This window comes from Drosophila mauritiana, chromosome 3R (assembly GCF_004382145.1).
Source record: "Drosophila mauritiana strain mau12 chromosome 3R, ASM438214v1, whole genome shotgun sequence".
NCBI classification, from domain to species: Eukaryota; Metazoa; Arthropoda; class Insecta; order Diptera; family Drosophilidae; genus Drosophila; species Drosophila mauritiana.
Window position 1 is genome coordinate 27,352,480 of NC_046670.1, and position 18,497 is coordinate 27,370,976.

General features: G+C 44.5%; 2 protein-coding genes across 14 annotated transcripts in view; one reads left to right on the forward strand and one right to left on the reverse strand.

Annotated features, from left to right (window-relative positions):
- Positions 1-18,497, forward strand: part of LOC117145798 (tropomodulin) — a 45,230-nt gene that overhangs the window by 22,155 nt on the left and 4,578 nt on the right. For 9 of the 12 annotated variants that reach the window (XM_033311585.1, XM_033311591.1, XM_033311590.1 and 6 more), the window contains 4 exons: positions 16,309-16,461; positions 16,520-17,032; positions 17,096-17,347; positions 17,422-17,569. In XM_033311585.1, the coding sequence (XP_033167476.1) occupies positions 16,309-16,461; positions 16,520-17,032; positions 17,096-17,347; positions 17,422-17,569 (1,066 nt within the window). Of the gene's footprint in view, positions 1-7,898; positions 8,189-15,608; positions 15,903-16,308; positions 16,462-16,519; positions 17,033-17,095; positions 17,348-17,421; positions 17,570-18,497 lie in introns of those variants that run through there. The other 3 variants (XM_033311592.1, XM_033311588.1, XM_033311597.1) reach the window with 3 other exon arrangements.
- Positions 812-14,170, reverse strand: LOC117145800. 2 transcript variants are annotated; one of them, XM_033311599.1, is made up of 2 exons: positions 14,119-14,170; positions 812-1,567 (listed from the first exon to the last, which is right to left on the reverse strand). In XM_033311599.1, the coding sequence occupies exon 2, from the start codon at positions 1,377-1,379 to the stop codon at positions 1,236-1,238; it is 144 nt and encodes a 47-aa protein (XP_033167490.1). In that variant the 5' UTR covers positions 1,380-1,567; positions 14,119-14,170; the 3' UTR covers positions 812-1,235. The 2 variants fall into 2 exon arrangements, with proteins under 2 accessions (XP_033167490.1, XP_033167489.1); XM_033311598.1 differs by lacking the exon at positions 14,119-14,170 and adding an exon at positions 4,558-5,006.

Below are 18,497 nucleotides of genomic sequence, written 5' to 3' on the forward strand. Positions count from 1 at the left end.
CGGCTAGAAATCGATAGAAAAAAAAGAAAGAAAAGTCCGCCCGACACTTTTCAATTGTCGGAAAATTAAAACGCCCCATTTAAAGCGCGCAGGGAAAATGCTGAATGAAAATTTCTCGGTGTCACTTCAATGCATTACTTTAACAACAGAATGTGAATTAATTTTGTAGCTGATGGAAAATCGCAAAAAAAGACTATAATGAAAGACAAACAACGAGGTGGCAGCAAAGTGTTCAATGAAAAATGCAAAAAATTATGAAATTAATTTCTGCTCTTCATTCGCTTCCTCTAGCGGTGGCAACTCTACTGAATTCTTTAGCTCCTGCTGCTGCGGATTTTTCAGTGGTTTTTCTTCGCCTTTTCCCGTGGCGACTTGCCGCTGCGGAAAACTTTCTTTATGTATGCAGAGCAAAAAAAATGACGACAATATCAGTTGCTAGGCTAAATTGAAAACTCGCAGTAATACAACAATGCGCCAGAAATATTTTCAAAGCTTTCCAAAAGAGGCAAACAAAATCCAAAAACTGGATTTCAATAATTATTTTTCGAAATAAACTGCAATATGATAAACTAAAAGTTTGTGTTGTGATAACACTTAAATAGCACATTGTGTGAAACCCACTTGAATGACTTTTCTCTCTGTGTATCCATGTGTCTCAGTGGCGGTCGTGTGTAGTGGTGTGTGGCGCGCATTGTGCACTCCCAAGACTACCGTTACTAATTAGCGCGCAACCTAGTTTAACAGTTCTTCGAGGGTTTATCTTCCGCCCGCGGTGATCCCCCTGATCCCTCCGCCACCCATTTCCCATTTCCCTGGATTTCCCCGCCTATTCCCTGCGCTTTTTCCCACTTTTCTCACTCAACTGAGAGATGAACCTAGTTGAGTTCCCTTTCTTATTAAATGGAAACCACCGCGACTTGACTTGTAGCCTTTGCTTTTGTAGCGTCTTCATTTTCCTGCCTTCTTTTCCTCCTCAAAGCTGCACCGCAAGAAAAGATGATATCTTGCACCTGTTATGTGATCTATATGCCTATTAATCAAGTTAACTCCTAGTTATTATGAACGCATTATTTCGTTGTAAAAACGAATATTGAGCTAATGGCTTATACAGTCTCCAGACAAGTATGTTTTATGGATATATTTTGCTTAGTTATGTTTCATTGGAATGATTTTTTGCAAGCATTGTTCTCTGTGCCTCTTGGGGGCTCTGCGGGTTGGGGGAGCTTGTCTCCTTTCTAGACAAATATAATTTCATTGCGCTCCGCTTTGTGGGGCGACGGCTGGCGCTGGAAGGCGTAAACGTTGACGATTAACTGCGCCATGAAAATGAAGCAAAATAAAACGATTAGAACTAAATACAGAAAGATATCGCGCAGCATCGCTGGGGTTGGGGCTCTTCACTCGGGCAGAGGCCACAGCTCCAGACTCCGGCAGACTCCAGATGTCATGGCTCCTCGGCTGAGTTTCCCGCTGTTGCTTTTCCGGCTGCCCCCCGTCTCATTGCCTCATTACGCTCGTGCGAATGGGAAATGGGCAACGGAGGCGGAGGTGGATTATGTGGAACCAGCTGCAATGAAAAGCGGAAGGGGAAATCGTGAGCGAAAAGCAGATGGAAATAACGGCCAGATTATTCATATACCTCCATCACGCACGCCTGGCAAAAAAATAAATATAGAACCAGCAAAGGAAACCCCAGTAGATAGAAACATATCTTGAATGAGTGACAGATTCAAATGAGATGGCTACAGATACTCTTGCCCAAGTTCATTGCTTATGATATATCAATGGACTTATATCCTTTTCAAATCCGTGCTGTGAAATAATATATACTCCAAGACATCGCACTGAAAGATTTGAAACCCCTAAAAGATTTCTGCGGCACTTCCCTATATTAATGATTGGCTGTCCAGGAAATATAGTTTTAATGTAGCGTATTCAGCAGAGTGATTTATCAAAATTATGGCCACAAGGTTACGGAAAAATCTGAGAAAAGATAAAGAAGTGCGGCGAACAAAGGATTATCTCTGGACAAGGAGCAGTCCGTTGCCTGGTTTCCGTCCTGTTCGTCCCGTTCGTCCTGCTCCCTGGAGAATTGCATGCTGGTCTCAATCTTTCTTTTTCCCCAGCTGCCTGCTGGCAACACGAAAAGTTCTGTCCCCACTTTCTTCACATTCCCTCCCGCGACTTTGCGACACAGGAACAGCACACAAATTACGTATACGCCGCGTGGGCCGAGAGAGAATGGAAGATGGATTCAAGGATGCGTTGCACAATTGCATTTCTTGTTGCCAGATGCCACTGATGTTTTTCCCCCTTTGTTGCACATTTGTACTCGCCATGTTGCCCAATATGTTGGCAAAAAAAGGAGGAAGGACTCGTAGCTCGCAGTACGTGGCATGGAAATTAAACAAATTAAATTTAAACCGAGCCGCCACAAAGGGAATTAGATTTACAGATTTAAATGGCAAGTGGGAAATGGAAAAGGCGAGGTTTCCACATGAGCAACATGTGCTCGGAATGCATGCCACTCGACCCGACCCTTTGACCTGCCCCTCTTTGAAAGCCTCTTCCCGCTGCATTCTCAACTTCCACTCGAATCCACTCGAAACGCTCTCAATTAGTGGGGAAATAATTTAAGCCAAATTGCATTTCAGTTGCGAAAAAGGATCAAAATCTACGAGTGAAACTAAAAGTTGCACCTGAAATAATAGAAGTATTCGGGACGAATTTAATCCGATTGGCCTTTTTTAAAAATGTTCGTTAATTGAGAGAGACGTATCTCCTAAACTAGTATAAAATATTATAAAATATTGCTGAGTACAACTCACTGCAAACATGAATCCACCAGTTTTAAAGCACGATCCATTTTGCCAAGTGCACTTACTCCCTATTCATTCAAAAAAGGGTATGCGGTCATGAGTTTTTGAGCTGCATTCGTGGATTGAAATGCAGACTGCAAGCTGCCAACTGCAATCATCGGGCATCCGGCGACCTGGAACGGACATCGCTGCTGGAATCCGGACCCTTTTGCCGCCCCAAAAGTCCTGGGGTCTCTTTCAATTAAACGCTTATCGCATTCGAGGCAGTCGCTGAATAAGTTTTGGTCCTCGACCCCTGGAACTCTATGTCCTATGTCCTGCGTTCCTCCGAAAGAAGAAAAACAATTTTGAAAAGGACGCTGCCACATTCCATGGCTCGCACATCATTAGGCCGACTTGCGAAAGGACGAAGGGGCGGGCACTTGGAACAAAGCGAAGCGCATCAAAGATTATGAAACTCATTAAAAAAGTTTCGGCGGGGCAACAAATCTAACAAGCTGAGGAATGTGACGCAGCTGCCACGGCCCCCTTTTCCAGCATAACTTAAGGTCAGGAGAAAAGTGAAAAGAAAAGGGCCTGGGCGGTGGAAGTAAGTGGAGGCCACCATCTCGGCAAATGGCCATTGGGATTTGTTCTTTCCTTAAGCTGTTTATTTTTAGCCTCCAGTCTACGAGAAATGAGAGTAATATCCAAGTAAATAGCACACACTTAGTTCGCCACCTCAGAAATACAACTAATGAGATTATTTAAGATTAAACAATCTATCTTATTTTAATTTCAATTCGTTTTAATTTCTCTCTCAAACGGAATCATCGCCAAACTTTATTTATTGCCCTTTGGTCACAAGCCATTAAGCCTGCTTAACAGCACTATTATTTCAGTCGCAGTTGTGCAGTAAAAAAGTAGTAAATAAAACCAAACGACTACGTGATACCCCCTAATAAACGAGTCCCCGGGGAAGGAGAAACTTGCAGCCTGTTGCGTGGAGCGGAAATGTGTGTCTCCTCCTGGATTTTCGAGCGCTTCATAAATTAGATGTCAAAGCCGAAGGATCAAACACCCATGGCAACATGGCAGCACGCACACGTGTGTCTCTGTGAGTGTGTTAGTTTATGCTTCTGTGTGTGTGTGAAAAGGGTCAAAGGTTGTCAAAGGAGCTGGGCGCAGGCAAGAATTTGCGCCGCTGGCGAAAGTTTTGCGGCGCCTGGCAAACTTATTAAAGAGTTCGAAGCCAAACAAATTGGCAAGGCGAAAAAGGGAAAACTTGCCGAGCCATTGCGGCCATTAATTTTCACTGGCGGCGCACACGAAATGCAAATGAAACTTTGCACAGGAATGTCGAATGTTGGCAGTCAGTCAGTCAGTCGGTCGGTCGGTCGGTCGGTGAGTCAAGAAGGGGCCACAAAAGTCAATGAAGTGTTAAATGTCCTGCGGTGTTTCGGGGTTATCCTTATGTTGCCACACACACACGTGTCCAATTTCTGCGGTTCCATTTGCATTTCTGCGTGCTTGGCGTCCAAAAATGTCCACAGCCTAGTAAAAAGTTCCCGCTGTCATATAATTAAAGCAACAATGCCAGACAAGCCCGCGGCATAAATCACTAGAGCAGTTGCCTCTGCTGCTTCATTCATGAGTCTTCTGGCCGGGATTCCATTCATGGACAAATACTCCCAGCTCACGCACTTTTATGAGCAACATTATGTCCCTCCAACCGCCGAAAAAAGGATGTACACGTTACCAATTTATGCTGAGCCGCTCGTAAACTGCCCAAAAAGGCAAAAAATCCACTAACGAGCCAAGGCGTAAACTCTTTTCCCTCAGTTTCTTTTTATATCACTTCACTTGCAATTCTTTTGGGTCCAACGCGGCGTATGCGTGATATTTCGTCGTTTGCGCTTTGCATTCGCTTTTCCCGTCCAAAAGTCGCGGTGTTTTCAGTTCGACGTTGCTGACGCGACTGCGGCTTTCAGGCGATGGAAGCCGCTTCTTATAGCAGTTCGTGGCTCCGGCTTCGTCCTTTATCCTTCGGACTGCCTCGGAAAACCTCACCAGTTGAGCCTCGCTTCGGCTGGCCACTCGGCTCGGATCTCGTCCTGTCGGCCGGAAATTGTTGTTCAACAAATGCAAAGAGTTCTCAGTCAACAGGCAGAAAAACAAGGAACAAGTGGGCGATGGCATTGCACATCCTGGCACATCCTTGTGGACTGTCGCTGCAACTCACCGAGTGGTGATCCCATCGAAATTGCACTGCCCAACACAAAGCCTTTCTTGCAACATAAATTTCAGATGGATTATAAAAAAGCAAATACCATTTATGAAGCCCCTTTTCAAATCGATCCGTAAGTTACGAGAAGGACTACCCCAAAATTCCATCTCGTTTGCAGCGCCTTCCGCCCTGTCATGTTTATATTTCCAGCCGCATCATAAGGCAAACATTTTAATTTGCCGTGGCCTGTAGTGCCACGCCCCGCAAACAAACACCGCCCACGCAGGGGAGCACAAATATTGACACTCAACTAAGCCGGCAGGCAAACGCTGACCAAAACCAACGTTGGCACCCCTATATCTATATCTATATCTTTTTGCAGATCCTTCGCTGATGACGCCAATCATGTTCTCGGCACAGGGAAGGCGAGGGGCGTGGGCGGAAGGGGGCTTCCCTGCCGTCAGTTGGCGTGACAAGCAAGACTTTAGACTTACAGGATGCCGTGGAATGAGGGGCGCAGGGAGGAGGGGGAGGGGCCTGGGCAGACATCGGCACAGTTTGTTATTATTTAAATCAGGAAGTCGACGAAATTTCCTGTGCCAGTGGGGCATGGCCAACAAATTGGCAGCTGACTTCCGCAGTCGAGTCAATTAAATTTTCCCTTTAAGTGATTTCTGTCGCCATCAAATGTCGCAGCTTCGGCTTCCCCAATCTCGTTTTTCCAGATTTCTCCACGGCTTCCCTTCCATTTCCCCTCCTCTAATGAGAAATCGATGTGTTGTAATTTGTTCAAATCCAATTTCGGCGTACGGCCGTGGCGGTAACCGTAGTCCGGAGTCCAGAGTCCGGACAAAGCACCTGGCCCCCAATCGTCACAGCATCCTGCGAGAACACTGAAAAAAAACAATAAGCTTGAACAAATCTTTGTCAGTCCTTATAGAATGCAGCATCTATATAAAACTATATATTTTCAACTATATATTTTTGCATATAATTTGAATGAGTATATTTTGTGCAGTGCATGTTGAGGACCGTTTTAATGAGTTTTTATTGCGCTTCAGGTGCTTTGATTGCTGCGATTTTTAACTTGATTTACGCGAGTTTAGTGAGCGGCTGGCGAGGGGGCCCTCCACTATTGATTTTTCAATTAAGCCGGACCCCCCTCGATAAAAAGCCCCCCAACCCGCCGAACTCCCCAATGCATTTTGCATGTTTTTCGCGTGTTGCCAACGTTTGTTTTGTGAGAAAGCCGCCGAGGAAGGACTGTCTTTTGTGGCAAGTTTTATGCGCCGCATCCTGTGCACAAACATAAGGGGGCCGGGGGAAGGGGTGTAGTATAGGGGGGTTCCACTGTACCGAGGGAGGGCCGCCTGTATATGCCACACCGCGTTGTAGCGCAATTTATGCGGTAATTGCTTTTTTAAGCGCTTCGCATTTATCTTTTCGACACAAGTGAAATGAGTTTCTGCCTCCTTTGCGTGCCTTTTGTCGATTTGCCACACCAGCAGCAACAACAACAAGCAAGGCAGCAATAAGGATAACAGCCTGCAAGGATACCAGCAACAACAACTAGCGGCTGAAGCCTCCTGTCACAATGCCAGCGAAAGCCAAAAAAAGAATGCTCAACTACTTACAATGGCATTTTTATGACGTCTTCTATTTGCCTGCGCATCACGTTCTGCCCCACAGCCACGCCCCCTGACCCCTGCACTGCGCGAAAAAATGATACCCCAATCGTTTTGAATAAGTATCTCAGGGCAAGGGATTCAGTTGCTTGGCACATTTATACAAATTAAAGAAGATATAGATATTTATTTCTTATATTTAATAATTAAAAACCAAAGATTTTTACAACATTTTTTTGTGTGAAATATGTAGACAATTCTTTACTGTGCAGTTAACCCACTAAAGCCCCCTTCACAAATATGCAGCATCTTCTGTTATTGTTGTTCATGGAAATGCCGCGAAAGTTTTCCCGCGCCCTTTGACCCCTCGCCCATCACCCCTCGCCCATCACCCTAATTAATTTAACGCAATTCGCTCAAAAATTACACAAGAAAAGTTGATAAAACGAAACGAGAATGAAAATGATATGCAGGGCGAAAAATGGCGCATCTGGATTCCTGGGACCAGCCGCTTGATTTATGGCGTGCATCTGGTTAATTTTAATTTTATGTTCTGCCCATAAAAATTACCCGTATGGAAATTTGTCATTTTAGATTTAACCGAAATTGGGTTTTCGTAGAGCGCAGGTAACAAGTTGTTGCTGGGAAGGATACTTTTCCAGTTTATAATTTGTAATTATAATAGCCAAGAAAATGAGCGTATATAAATATCTTATCAAATTTTTTCATCTTTAAAAATATATACGTTTTTATGATTACACATAATAGACAAAGTAAATTATGTAACATTTATTGAAATATTAAATTTATTATTTAAATGATTTTCGTTTTTTCGAATGATACCCATTAAAGTTTTGAGTTTCCAATGGCTCTACACCTTTGCGGCTCCTCCGTTGGAGTTGCTCTCAAACTGTAAACTCCAGATCGGTTATTTCTCTGTTCTTCTGCATCTCTCTCTTTTACTTTAAAACTATATGAGAAAGCAACTTTTCAAACAGCATAGTTCAGCATTTGTTCCTAAATTGATAGAGTAAATAATTTACCTAGAAGTTGAAAACTCACAGTTTAATTATTTTATTTTATAAAATAGAAGTTAAGTGGACTATCAATAAATACGGTCATACTGCTGAGCTCGAATTCGAACTGTGCGCGGAGTAGGACCGTGCAGCAGTAACAGTAAAATCCCAACCTCCCCCATTTACCAGTTATTTTCGGTGTTAGCCCAGCGGTCACACTCCGATGTTCTCACCTTAGTGCCATTCCAATTTTGTATTTTAATATACTAGTTACGATTAAACAATTGCGCTGGCTGTAATTTGTTTGTGCTATCCGAGCGATTAGAGTGTTCCAAAAAACCACGCGGGTTTCTGTCAACAAAAGTGGTTTAATACGGTTCTTCGTGTGTCACGCCCAAAAATCCACGGCGAAAAATTCTAGTGCGTGTCAAAAAACCAAATACAGTGCAATAACAACAACAAAGGGCAGCTAACGGTGAAGCAAACGCTCAAACAAAAAGGCACAACAACAACAACATGGAGGTTAGTAGTGTTGCAATTGTTGCTGCCGCTCAAGTGTCTAAATTGTTTTTCATTGATGTGTTTTTTTTTGTGGGCCGTTTGCCTTGAATGATTTCATTTCATTAATTTAGTTTTTGTTTGCCTCTCTCTTCTGCCGATTACGTCAGTTTTGGCTCTCTTTCGAGTTCGTTCTGGAGTTTGCGCTCTCTTCTCGCGCTCTTTCGGCCCTCCGCCTGTTTATTGATTCCCCGTACCATTAATAAATTCATACATTTAATAGCTCTTATTATGTCATCGCTTTCTTTTTTGTAACCTTTGTTTTGTGTCTCGATTTCGGCATATTTAGCATTTTTATATAATTTCGAGCTAAATTCCCTTATCGCGCTGAAACAGCTGTTTTCGATTCGTTTACCGCTATGTCGACCCTTATCTCTCCGGTATCGAGTTACTCACTTCCCAGCAATGACGCTATAGATATCGACCATCCACCATTCGAGATTGTAAATCCCTCACGAAACCTGTGACAGATTGTCATTCTGCCAAATCTTAACTAATATTATGATTATTATAATAATGCGATATAATACAGGATGTAATGGACACAGCGCTAATTTTCTGTGGCCGCCTTATGAATTTGTGATTTCCCTAATTCTGGTTTTCTCTCGAAATGCGTGGGATAATCCCTGCTCTTTTCTGCCCCCAATTAAACCGAGCAAACCGCTTGGAACCCTTCCTGCACTTAGGAACTATATAAACCGGAAGAAAATCCGAGGGGGCGTCAAAGTCACATTTAACATCGCTGAGCTGAGTAATTAATCGCCTTTCCTCTGCGTGGACGGATGGACAGCCATCAAAGCAGACATGAAAAGCTATTTTCCCATCCGCGGAATAGGGGCACAAGTACAAAAAAAAACAGAAAAACCAAAACAGCAAAGTCGGCCAACATAAAATTGCTCATTTCCGTCGTTTAATTGACGCCAAACACATGAAAATTGACGAAAGACAAAACCATCAGTAGCCGCTGAGCAAAAAAGATTAAACTCGTTTGTTCGCCGAGAAATCCACAACAAAGTGCCTATCTACAGTGCGTTTCGGTACTTTAAAAAGGGCCACTTTAGTTGGGAAACCAAATGGATGTTTTTATTTTATTCATTGACTATAATTGTGGCAAACTCATTATAAAAGAAAACATATCAGTTTCCCCTCTGTTTACATGCATCCGTTGTTATGATGAGGCTCTTATCAAATAATAATTTATATTTACAATGGGTTTGGCAATCAAGAAACTTACTGTATGCTTATAAATAGCCAACTGAAATATGACACATTGAGCACATGACAGCATAAAAGTTAAGTGCTTTGCTAATATTCAGATTTGCTACCCTGTGAATCAAACCAAGCGCAATCGACCTGCTCTGTTCATTTAGCACCTCACTGTTTCAATATAAATAAATGTATATATATATACTTATGAGTTATTTGAGTGCTCGGCGAAAGTTGATAATATCGTCGGCTAATGCCGTGACACGATTAAAGCTATTAAAAATATCCAGCCCCTGAAGTGTCAGACAAAGTTTTCGGAAAAGTTGTTGCCCACTTAGATTTCGGTTGTTAACAAGGGGAAAAACAAGCTTGTGGGTTTTCCGCTGGCTTAAAAGTTCTGCGAGTTCCGTGGAAGTGGGAGTGGAAGTGCAGCTGGCAGAGGACCAGGCCGCCAAGAGACCGCCGGCCCACTTTTATTACCCGCGCATTCACCAGTCGCATTTTCATAAATTTCCACTTACTCATCTGAGACAGGATGTTTGTAGAGTCTAAGGGCTGTAGTCCGGAGTACGGAGTCCCTCGGATCTGCAACCTTATAACACGGTCCGTTAACCGTTTCTGGCTTGGATGGGCATTACTTCATCATTCGGGCTGGAAGTTTGCATAATTTTCATTTATTACCGCAACCGCTTTTTTATATTTTATGCGCCCTTGTGTGCGAGCAGCTCTCCAATCTGCCATCAAAGTATATGTACATTATGATTCCCTGGGAAGTGACTGACAAGGCAACGACCTGCCCACCACTCCAATTTATCTTACAAATTTAATCTCTTCACATAATTTTGTCTGCGTGGCTTTCATGTAATTACCCCGGCCTGTCTCCTCGATTTTGTCCTGTATTGTTACTTGTCTTCTGGGAAAGTTTTCAGCTGCCATTTTATCTGCTCACAATATACATAAATCTGACACTGCCTTTTTGTTTACGGCCAAAGTTTCCCCTTTCACTTAATAATGCATTTTGTTCTCTCGCTTTTTAATTGCAGGTGAGTTCGATGTTATATAAAGTGTGGTAACGTATGTGGGAATAAGGATCTATTGTACAATTTGCATATGGACCGAAGTATCTGAATCATATCTGGGATATCATATCGATATCGTAGTTCTATCTGCATCCACAACAAGTAGGAGCGTGATGGTCCCAACATAACAAATAAATCAAATTGTATTAAGATGCATGCACTACTTACCATGATTAATTTCACTGCTGATTTATGAATAGTTAATCTCTGGCATGTGTGGGAACTCCGTGTCTTACATAAGGCCATAAATTTCATCAGCAATTTTAATTTGGCAGTTTTCATTACATGCTGACTAACTGACTGGGTTATTTCTATGCATACAAAAGCCTGCATTCCACGCCCACTTAAATGCGGGATTTGCAGCGGTGGCGGTTTTAATCGCACAGAAATCGCGTGCTTTCTGGCGACAAAGATGGTTGCATGCGATTGTTTCCACACTTTGTGGCTTTCCGTTTTTTTTTCTGATCCGGAAAATTGCCTCACGGTGGAAATTCTGATTCAGGGGTCAGCGAACCCGCTGCACTTGCAACTGATTGTTTAAACAATTCCCAGGGAGTGTGTAAACAAAAGATGATTGTGCTTAGATGCACATACTCGTACACCCAAAGTCAAAGACCCCGACGGGCCATGGAAGAGCAGAAGGATCGAGAAAGGGAAAATGTACATGAATTTTGAATTAATTTACATAGATCTTAATTTGACTGCCACTTAACTTTCACTGGCTGACACCCGTGACAGTTTGTCGCATTACCCAGCCCAGAAACTGCCCAGAAATAATGAGGGAGGGGGTCCTATTACTTACAACATTCCCGGGCAAAAACATTTGCCGGAACGTGACCCAGAGCAACGGCACTTTTAAATTCAAAGTCAAATGTAAACTACATAAATTTGCGTACTGTTCGGGGGGATTGTGAAGTCTCAAGAGTGAGGACCATAATTTATTATGATTTTCTGCTGGCTCGGCTGACTGGCTGGCTTACTTGGGCATCTTATTGATGACTGGGCTCAGTCTCCAACTGAGAATGCGACGCACGTTTCTCATTTTGTCCAAATGCGTCTGCTGCTCAAATTTCACTTTCCCCCCCTGCAACTTTTAGCGACATCTGTGCATTATGTGCGGATTCAATTCAATTCGGATCGGGAAAGTTGGCTGCACTGCAGCCAAGTTTCCGAGTTTTCCATGTTTTCCATGGCCGCGCCAACTGTCAGTTTCTGCCAGCACCCCGGTGATTCCCTGCTTTACGCCCCTCTTAACCGCTTTGATATCGGAGATTCTGGTTGCAACGATGCGGCAGACACCGAGACCTATACCCTGTACTTAGACAGAAGAAGGGTATGCTCGGTGATGCTGCTGCCCGAAATATAAGTAAAAACTCAACTTAAAAGAAGGTTTCTATATGGCTTGAGAATGGAATTGACACTACAAGCTCAAACCTTTTTATAGAATCGCACTTGTAGAGTAACCCCCATTCGAATCTATTCGACTGTCTTGAGTTCACTTGTTTTAAATGCATTGAGACGGAACTATCGACGTCTCAGTTTTCAGCAGTTGAAACGCCCGACTGCAGCCAGAACCAGAATCAGTATGTAGATATAGCCCGACCAGAAGCGGATTCCCTTTCGCACTGACCAACTGGGTCTCAACTTTCAGGAGGTCGACCTCCTGGTGTCGGCCAAACCTCTTTCCTCCTCACAAGCTGGCTGCTGTTGGCATGCAAATTGCATAAAATATTGCCATATAAAAAGCATATTCGTGTTCACTGAATATGCAATTGACTGACTCTGGGGATTGGCTTAGACGCAAAAACTTCTTTTCCATCTTACCAAGCTGCCAAAGTTCCCGGGCATATTTCAGCTTTGCGCAGGCACTTTGGGGAGCAGCAGGAAAATGCAATAAAGCATTTTCACCCCGCAGAAAAAAGGTTTGGGAATACATTTATGTGTTCACAAAGCGGACAATATATCAATGGCTAAGGAAATGCAATGAAGTTCGATGGCGCAGGGGAAAAAGGTGGAAAAATCCAACCTTTAGTTTGGAGTATTTGTGCTGGGATTACTTACAAGAAATCGTGTCCCCGTCAAAGACACAATAATACCCAATGATATCGAAGTGTACATAGCTTAAAAAATGACTTGAGATACAAAAATGCATCTGACTTCACTGTTTTCCTCCGCTGCAAGTGGCAAGTGGCATTTTCCCCAGATACGCATTTTCACTCGACACTCGACGCTCATTTTCGTTTGGACGCATCTTTTCACCTTCGGTTTCTGGTTTTCCACGCGCCTAATTGTCGGATTCGGATGGCCATAAAGGCGAGCCTGGTCGCAAATGTAATTAACGTTTCTTGCTCGAAATTTCCGGCTACGAGCTCCTCCACCCCGCGAACTGCAATTTCCCTGGCCGTTTCCCTCGCTTCCTACGCGAATTTCCACCATTTCGAGTTGGTCATTAGCCGGTCCATTTTCATTTCTGTACCTGCTTTCGTGGGACGTGTGCGCGACCAACTTTTCATGCACTTCTGTTTGAATTTCCACAGTTTTTCCGCTCCGCGGGCAATGTGTAATTTTCGATGTAAACGTGACCACTGCCGTTTGTCGCTTCTGGAAAACTGTATTTCGCTGTTGTTTGCCGCTTAATTAAATCGCCTAAGCACCTTGACCGATTTCGCATTCGGTGACCACGACCGCCCATCCGTCAGATACCAGATACATTTGTGCAAATCACCGAAAAACATATTTCCCATTTTGCCCCGCTGTTCATGGGCTCAGTTTTGTGGGTCACACATGGCCAGGAGGATTTGTTGTGGCCTTAAGCCGGATTTATTCCTGTTTCGATTCGGTTTCGGGTTCTAGCTGTATTTTATTGGCAATGCAGAAGATGTATCTATTTTTAAATAAGCTAGAAGTAGGTACTGGTCAGCAATTAAACATAAAATTCCACAATATACAAGTTATTATGCTTTACCAGAGCTCAAGTGTATTGAGGCTGTTTTTGACGGAACCTTAATACCATTTTACGGGCTAAGCAGCTGCTTTCCATTAAATTAAGCCTTTCATGCAACCATATCTCTTGACAAGTACTAGCTTTGAAATTGCATAAAATGAGATGACAGAGGGCTTGAGGCGATGGGCGGAGAACCTGGAGAGCAGCTCTCCACGTAAGTTGGTTTATTTGGAACTAACGTTCCACAGGCCCGTTGCAATTAATGAGCCTGCCACTCCATTTAGCCGGGATCTCGAGACTCATAGTTTATGCGCATCGCAACTTCTAATTGGCTCTCGGAACCCAAAACCCTGACAGACGCACGCCAGTTAACAGTTTTTAATGCTTAATGTGTCGACGACGAGTATCTGACAGATACAATTCGGTTCCCGTCTAGTTTACCGTGCGGATCTGCATGGTGGGCTGGATTTCGGTATCGAGAACAGGTAGCGTTTGAGGTACTCTATTTTAACGGGGAACATTATACCAGCTGTTTGATATGTTTAGTCACCTCTCTTAGTTAGTTTATACTTAGTCATTTAGAAAGGCATTATTTGGGACTTCAAGGCTTGCCTGAACAGTAACCCTGAAATATTGAAAGTATAACCACCCAGTCATAAACTCACCAAGAGCTATGAATATTGCTCGCCTGGATCATAACTTCCACTTGAGTTAAGAGTACTCCACACTTCGACTAGCTAAAATATGTGCTTAGTTTCTTGTTTTGGCTCGAATTTATTTGCTTGGATCTCTAGCGTTTCGGAGTGTCTCCGGAGTGCCGTGAACTCAATTATTTTCGCAATTACTTTTTATGATTCCACAGTTTACAGTTGCTCCACCTCCAGAGGCCTCACTTCTCGATTGGATTGGCATCGAGTGGAGACGAGTGGAGTTGCTATGCCGCTGTGTCACTGGGGGAGTTTGTTCTCTGTCCCCAATTGAAATGTCAACAATTGGCTGCAAGTTGAGGCGTTAGAAGCTGACATAATCGCCCCCGCTGAAGAGACCAAAACGAGGAGCACCACTCGGAAGTGGGTCAGTGGCTGGCATTTAGCATTTAGCCGTAGCCATCAGATGGTCGCACAATATCGGGGAGCGTCATCTTGGCCAATTGTGGGTTTGTTTTGCTAGTACTTGCTGGTCGCGAGACCAGCTTAGCTGTACCTATTGTGGTCGAAACCGGTTGCCAGTTAAAAGCGCTAAGTAAACGGCGGCCAAAGAGGAGTTTAAGCCCCGGTTTTATGGCCATTGTATTGTCCGTCGCGGTTCCTTGGCACTCTTTTGCCCTCGAGGGAAAACCAGTTTTCAATCGGTTTGTTTTCTTGGCTCTTGATTTGCCCGCACTAAATACTAACTACTATATTCCCCCACTTCTCGGTCACGCTTAGCCAGAACATCCACTCCGCCCCCCATGTTTCCAGTAATCTTACAATTGTCGTATGCAAATCACTCGGTTTGGCTGCTTTTCCTCCATGTCTAATGTCGATTTCGTGGCTTTTCGACGACTTCCGCTCGGCTTGTTTATGGGCCACAATTTGTTGACTTATTTATTTGAAATCTGGCGGAGTTGCACAACAATTTCCCACCGAGAAGTCGTTTAAGTGCAGACACCACCGCGGAGAAGTCTTGCCACAGTTGACTGCCCCCGTTCCCCTGCCCACTACACTGAAACAAATAACGTTAAACTACAGTTCCGGGGAAAACAAGAGCTTATGTTAAAATATTTCAATATCAGAAAGCATTTGCTGATCCACAAATCAATATGATTATGAATAAAATAATCATTTAAATTGAGATTTATAGAGCGAATGCAATTCATGGTCTTAATTTCTGGCGGTGTGCCTAATTTACATTGGCAACTCTTTGGGCCAACTGGCTGAGTTACTCGACTTAAGTTGGCCTGAACCGAACTGAGCGCCTGACTCACTGACTAACTGACTGAATGACTGAGTGGCTGAATGGCTGACTGGCTGAGCGATTGCAGCCTGTCTTTATGTTGGTTCGAAGCAAATGTTGCACGACTCTCGCTTGGCTTTCGATGTGGTTGCCGTTGTCTCGCCTTAATTCGGTGGTCTGGTGGTGCGGTGGTCTGGTGTTTCGGCGGGTCTCTCTTGCCAGTCAGTCGGTGGTGGAACGCAGACCCAGTCCCAAGTCGCAAAGTCTCCGGCCGAAAGCTGCAAGTCGCCTCAGTGCATTCATAATTGGATTTGCCATATTGCGCGCTTCATATTCCGTGTTTCGTATTCCGTATCGATCGGACGACACCTCCTCCGAGCTGCAAAGATATTAGTCCAGAATGGAGAGTGCCCTGCCGGTGGCCGAGTTCCAGCAGATAAAGCTGCGTCCGGTGCCAAAGGTCAAACGCCGAGCCCCTCAGCCGCCAGTGAGCCTCCGCCTGAAGCATAAAAATGTGCGAAAAGTAGTTTTAAGTGTCGCAAAACCCCATTTTACCAGACCTGCAAAGCATTAGTGAACTTTCGCTCTCATCGGAAAAGCGGGAAACTGAAAAGTGAACTGTGCAAAAGTGAAAACAATGGCTTTTAGTCGAAGCAAAAGAAGAGCAGAAACGTGGGAAGATTTCCCTGCGATTAGGAAGCAAACTAATCTGATCCGCACTTGAGATGTTCGGTGGGGAAAAGAAACTCTGTGGGCTTCTGAAGCATTTATTTACATTTTAAGTATATATTTTATAAGATTATGTGTTCCCATTTTAAATTGTCTTTCCATTGTTAGTATTTCATTAAGAAACTTCCTAGAAATTCTTCTTTCCTGCTTTCCCCTTAAAATATTTATATTTTCCTCTTCTGTCATTTCAGACTTCTGCCACCACAAAGACAACCACGCTCACCACCCCCGCCAAATTGTATGGCAAGGATCTGAGTGAGTACGATGATGTGGACGTGGAGAGCCTGCTGGCCCAGCTCTCCCCCGAGGAGATAACCATACTGGCCAAAGAAGTGGATCCCGATGTAAGTACCCTTTTGGAGGCGTTGTATCCTGATAATTTTAACATGCCTATACCTGCAGGACAACTTCCTGCCGCCAGACCAGCGCAACAGCTATGAGTGCACCAAGGAAGCCACCGGGCCTCTCAATCGCAAGCAGCTGATCGAGCACATCAACAAGCAGGCCATCGAGACCCCGGATCAGCCGGAGTTCGAGCCGTTCGTTCAGGGCAAGGTTCGTGGAAAGAAGTGGGTCCCACCGCCAAGGGATGCCCGCGACATCGAGGCCGAAGAACAAATCGCCATCGACATGGGCGAGGAGTACGAACATGCCCTTAACGATGCCACGCAGGAGGAGATCATCGATCTGGCCGCCATCCTCGGCTTCCACTCGATGATGAATCAGGACCAGTACCACGCCTCTTTGCTCAACAAGGGTCAGCCCGTGGGCCTGGGCTGGGATGGCATCACCAAATCCACTCAGCAGAAGCTCTTCCCTATGGATCCGCCCAACAACACAGATGTGGAGGAGTCCATCAAGCGGGTCAAGGACGATGACTCCAAGCTGATTGACCTCAACTTGAACAACATTAAGGTTTTGCCCTAAATGTTTAATATTTTTCTTAATCCTTATTAACCTATTTTCCCTTGCCTGTAGAACATCTCGGACGAGAAGCTCGAGCAACTGTTTGCCGCACTGCCTCAGAACGAACATCTGGAAGTCCTCTCGCTGACAAATGTGGGCCTCACCGACAAGACAGCCCTCCTGTTAGCCGCGGCCATAGAGAAGAGCAAAACCCTGAGAGTATTAAATGTCGAGACCAACTTCATCAGTCCGCCCGTGATTGTTAAGTTGGTGCAAGCCCTGCTCAAGTGCCACACCATCGAGGAGTTCAGGGCCTCCAATCAGGTGAGTGGGTCCTTCAATTCATCTAAAGTAAAGTAGTTGCAACATGATCTTACTTTTTGACCTATCTTTTCCAGCGGTCTGCGGTGTTGGGCAACAAGATCGAGATGGAAATCACCGACCTGGTAGAGAAGAATTCGTCGCTGCTGCGCCTCGGTTTGCACCTGGAGTTCAACGACGCCCGCCACCGAGTGGCCGCTCACCTGCAGCGCAACATCGACAGAAGTAAGTTGACCCAAGGGATTGACAGATGACCCGGGCGGTTACTTTCACTCCCGGCGATCTGCAGGCGATCAGCGTTGGTTTCGCGTATAGTTCCACTATTGCTCCCTTCGATAGGATTAGGTATATTTCTTATTGACTGAGTTGCCTCACTCGCGTGTTTAGGTGAATTGCAACAAGGTATGTTAGCCAGCGGAATCACCAACATCGCTTTGCCATCATCCAGCAATCAATCGTCACTCCATCACGACCATTCAGACTCAAAGGCGGCCAAGGATATTTCACCCACTAGGTTGAAGAGCCTGGCTGCCTTCGAGCAGTTCATCAAGGCGCGCACCTGGACCGATCCTTCAGATACTGTAACCCATAACTTGCCACCTCCAGGGCGTCTAGTGCGCAATCTACAGGCGGAGGCATCTGCATCCACATCCGGAAGTGGAGCCGAGAAGAAGATTTGATGAGCGACCCCACTTGGTAACCGAGCTCTACGTTCTGTTGTTGCGTCTTCCCAGCCCCACTTCAGTCTATCTTTTTATCTATTTTTCTATTGTGTCTGGTAACCAGGTAATCCGTTCTTGGCCTTCATTAGCCTCATCGTCATTCCAGTTCTCCAGCCTTAACCCCATCGTCTCACATTCTCACATCGTATCACCAGCCTTCGTTGCGTTATCGTTCACGTTTCGTTATCAAGTTATCGTTCGTTTCACCTGTCGTTATCGTTCTGGGTTAGGGGCACCTCGTAAGATATTTTAAAATCTGATGAAGATGGTTGTCATAGGTAAAGTAATAGCACTGAAGAATATGTGTTTCTCATTTAAAAGCTTACCATACTATAAAACCTCTTCCATTTAGTGCTATTATTTTGAAATACATACATATTTTATTGTAAGAGGGCTCAGTACGTATATCATTCTTCCATATCCACCCGATG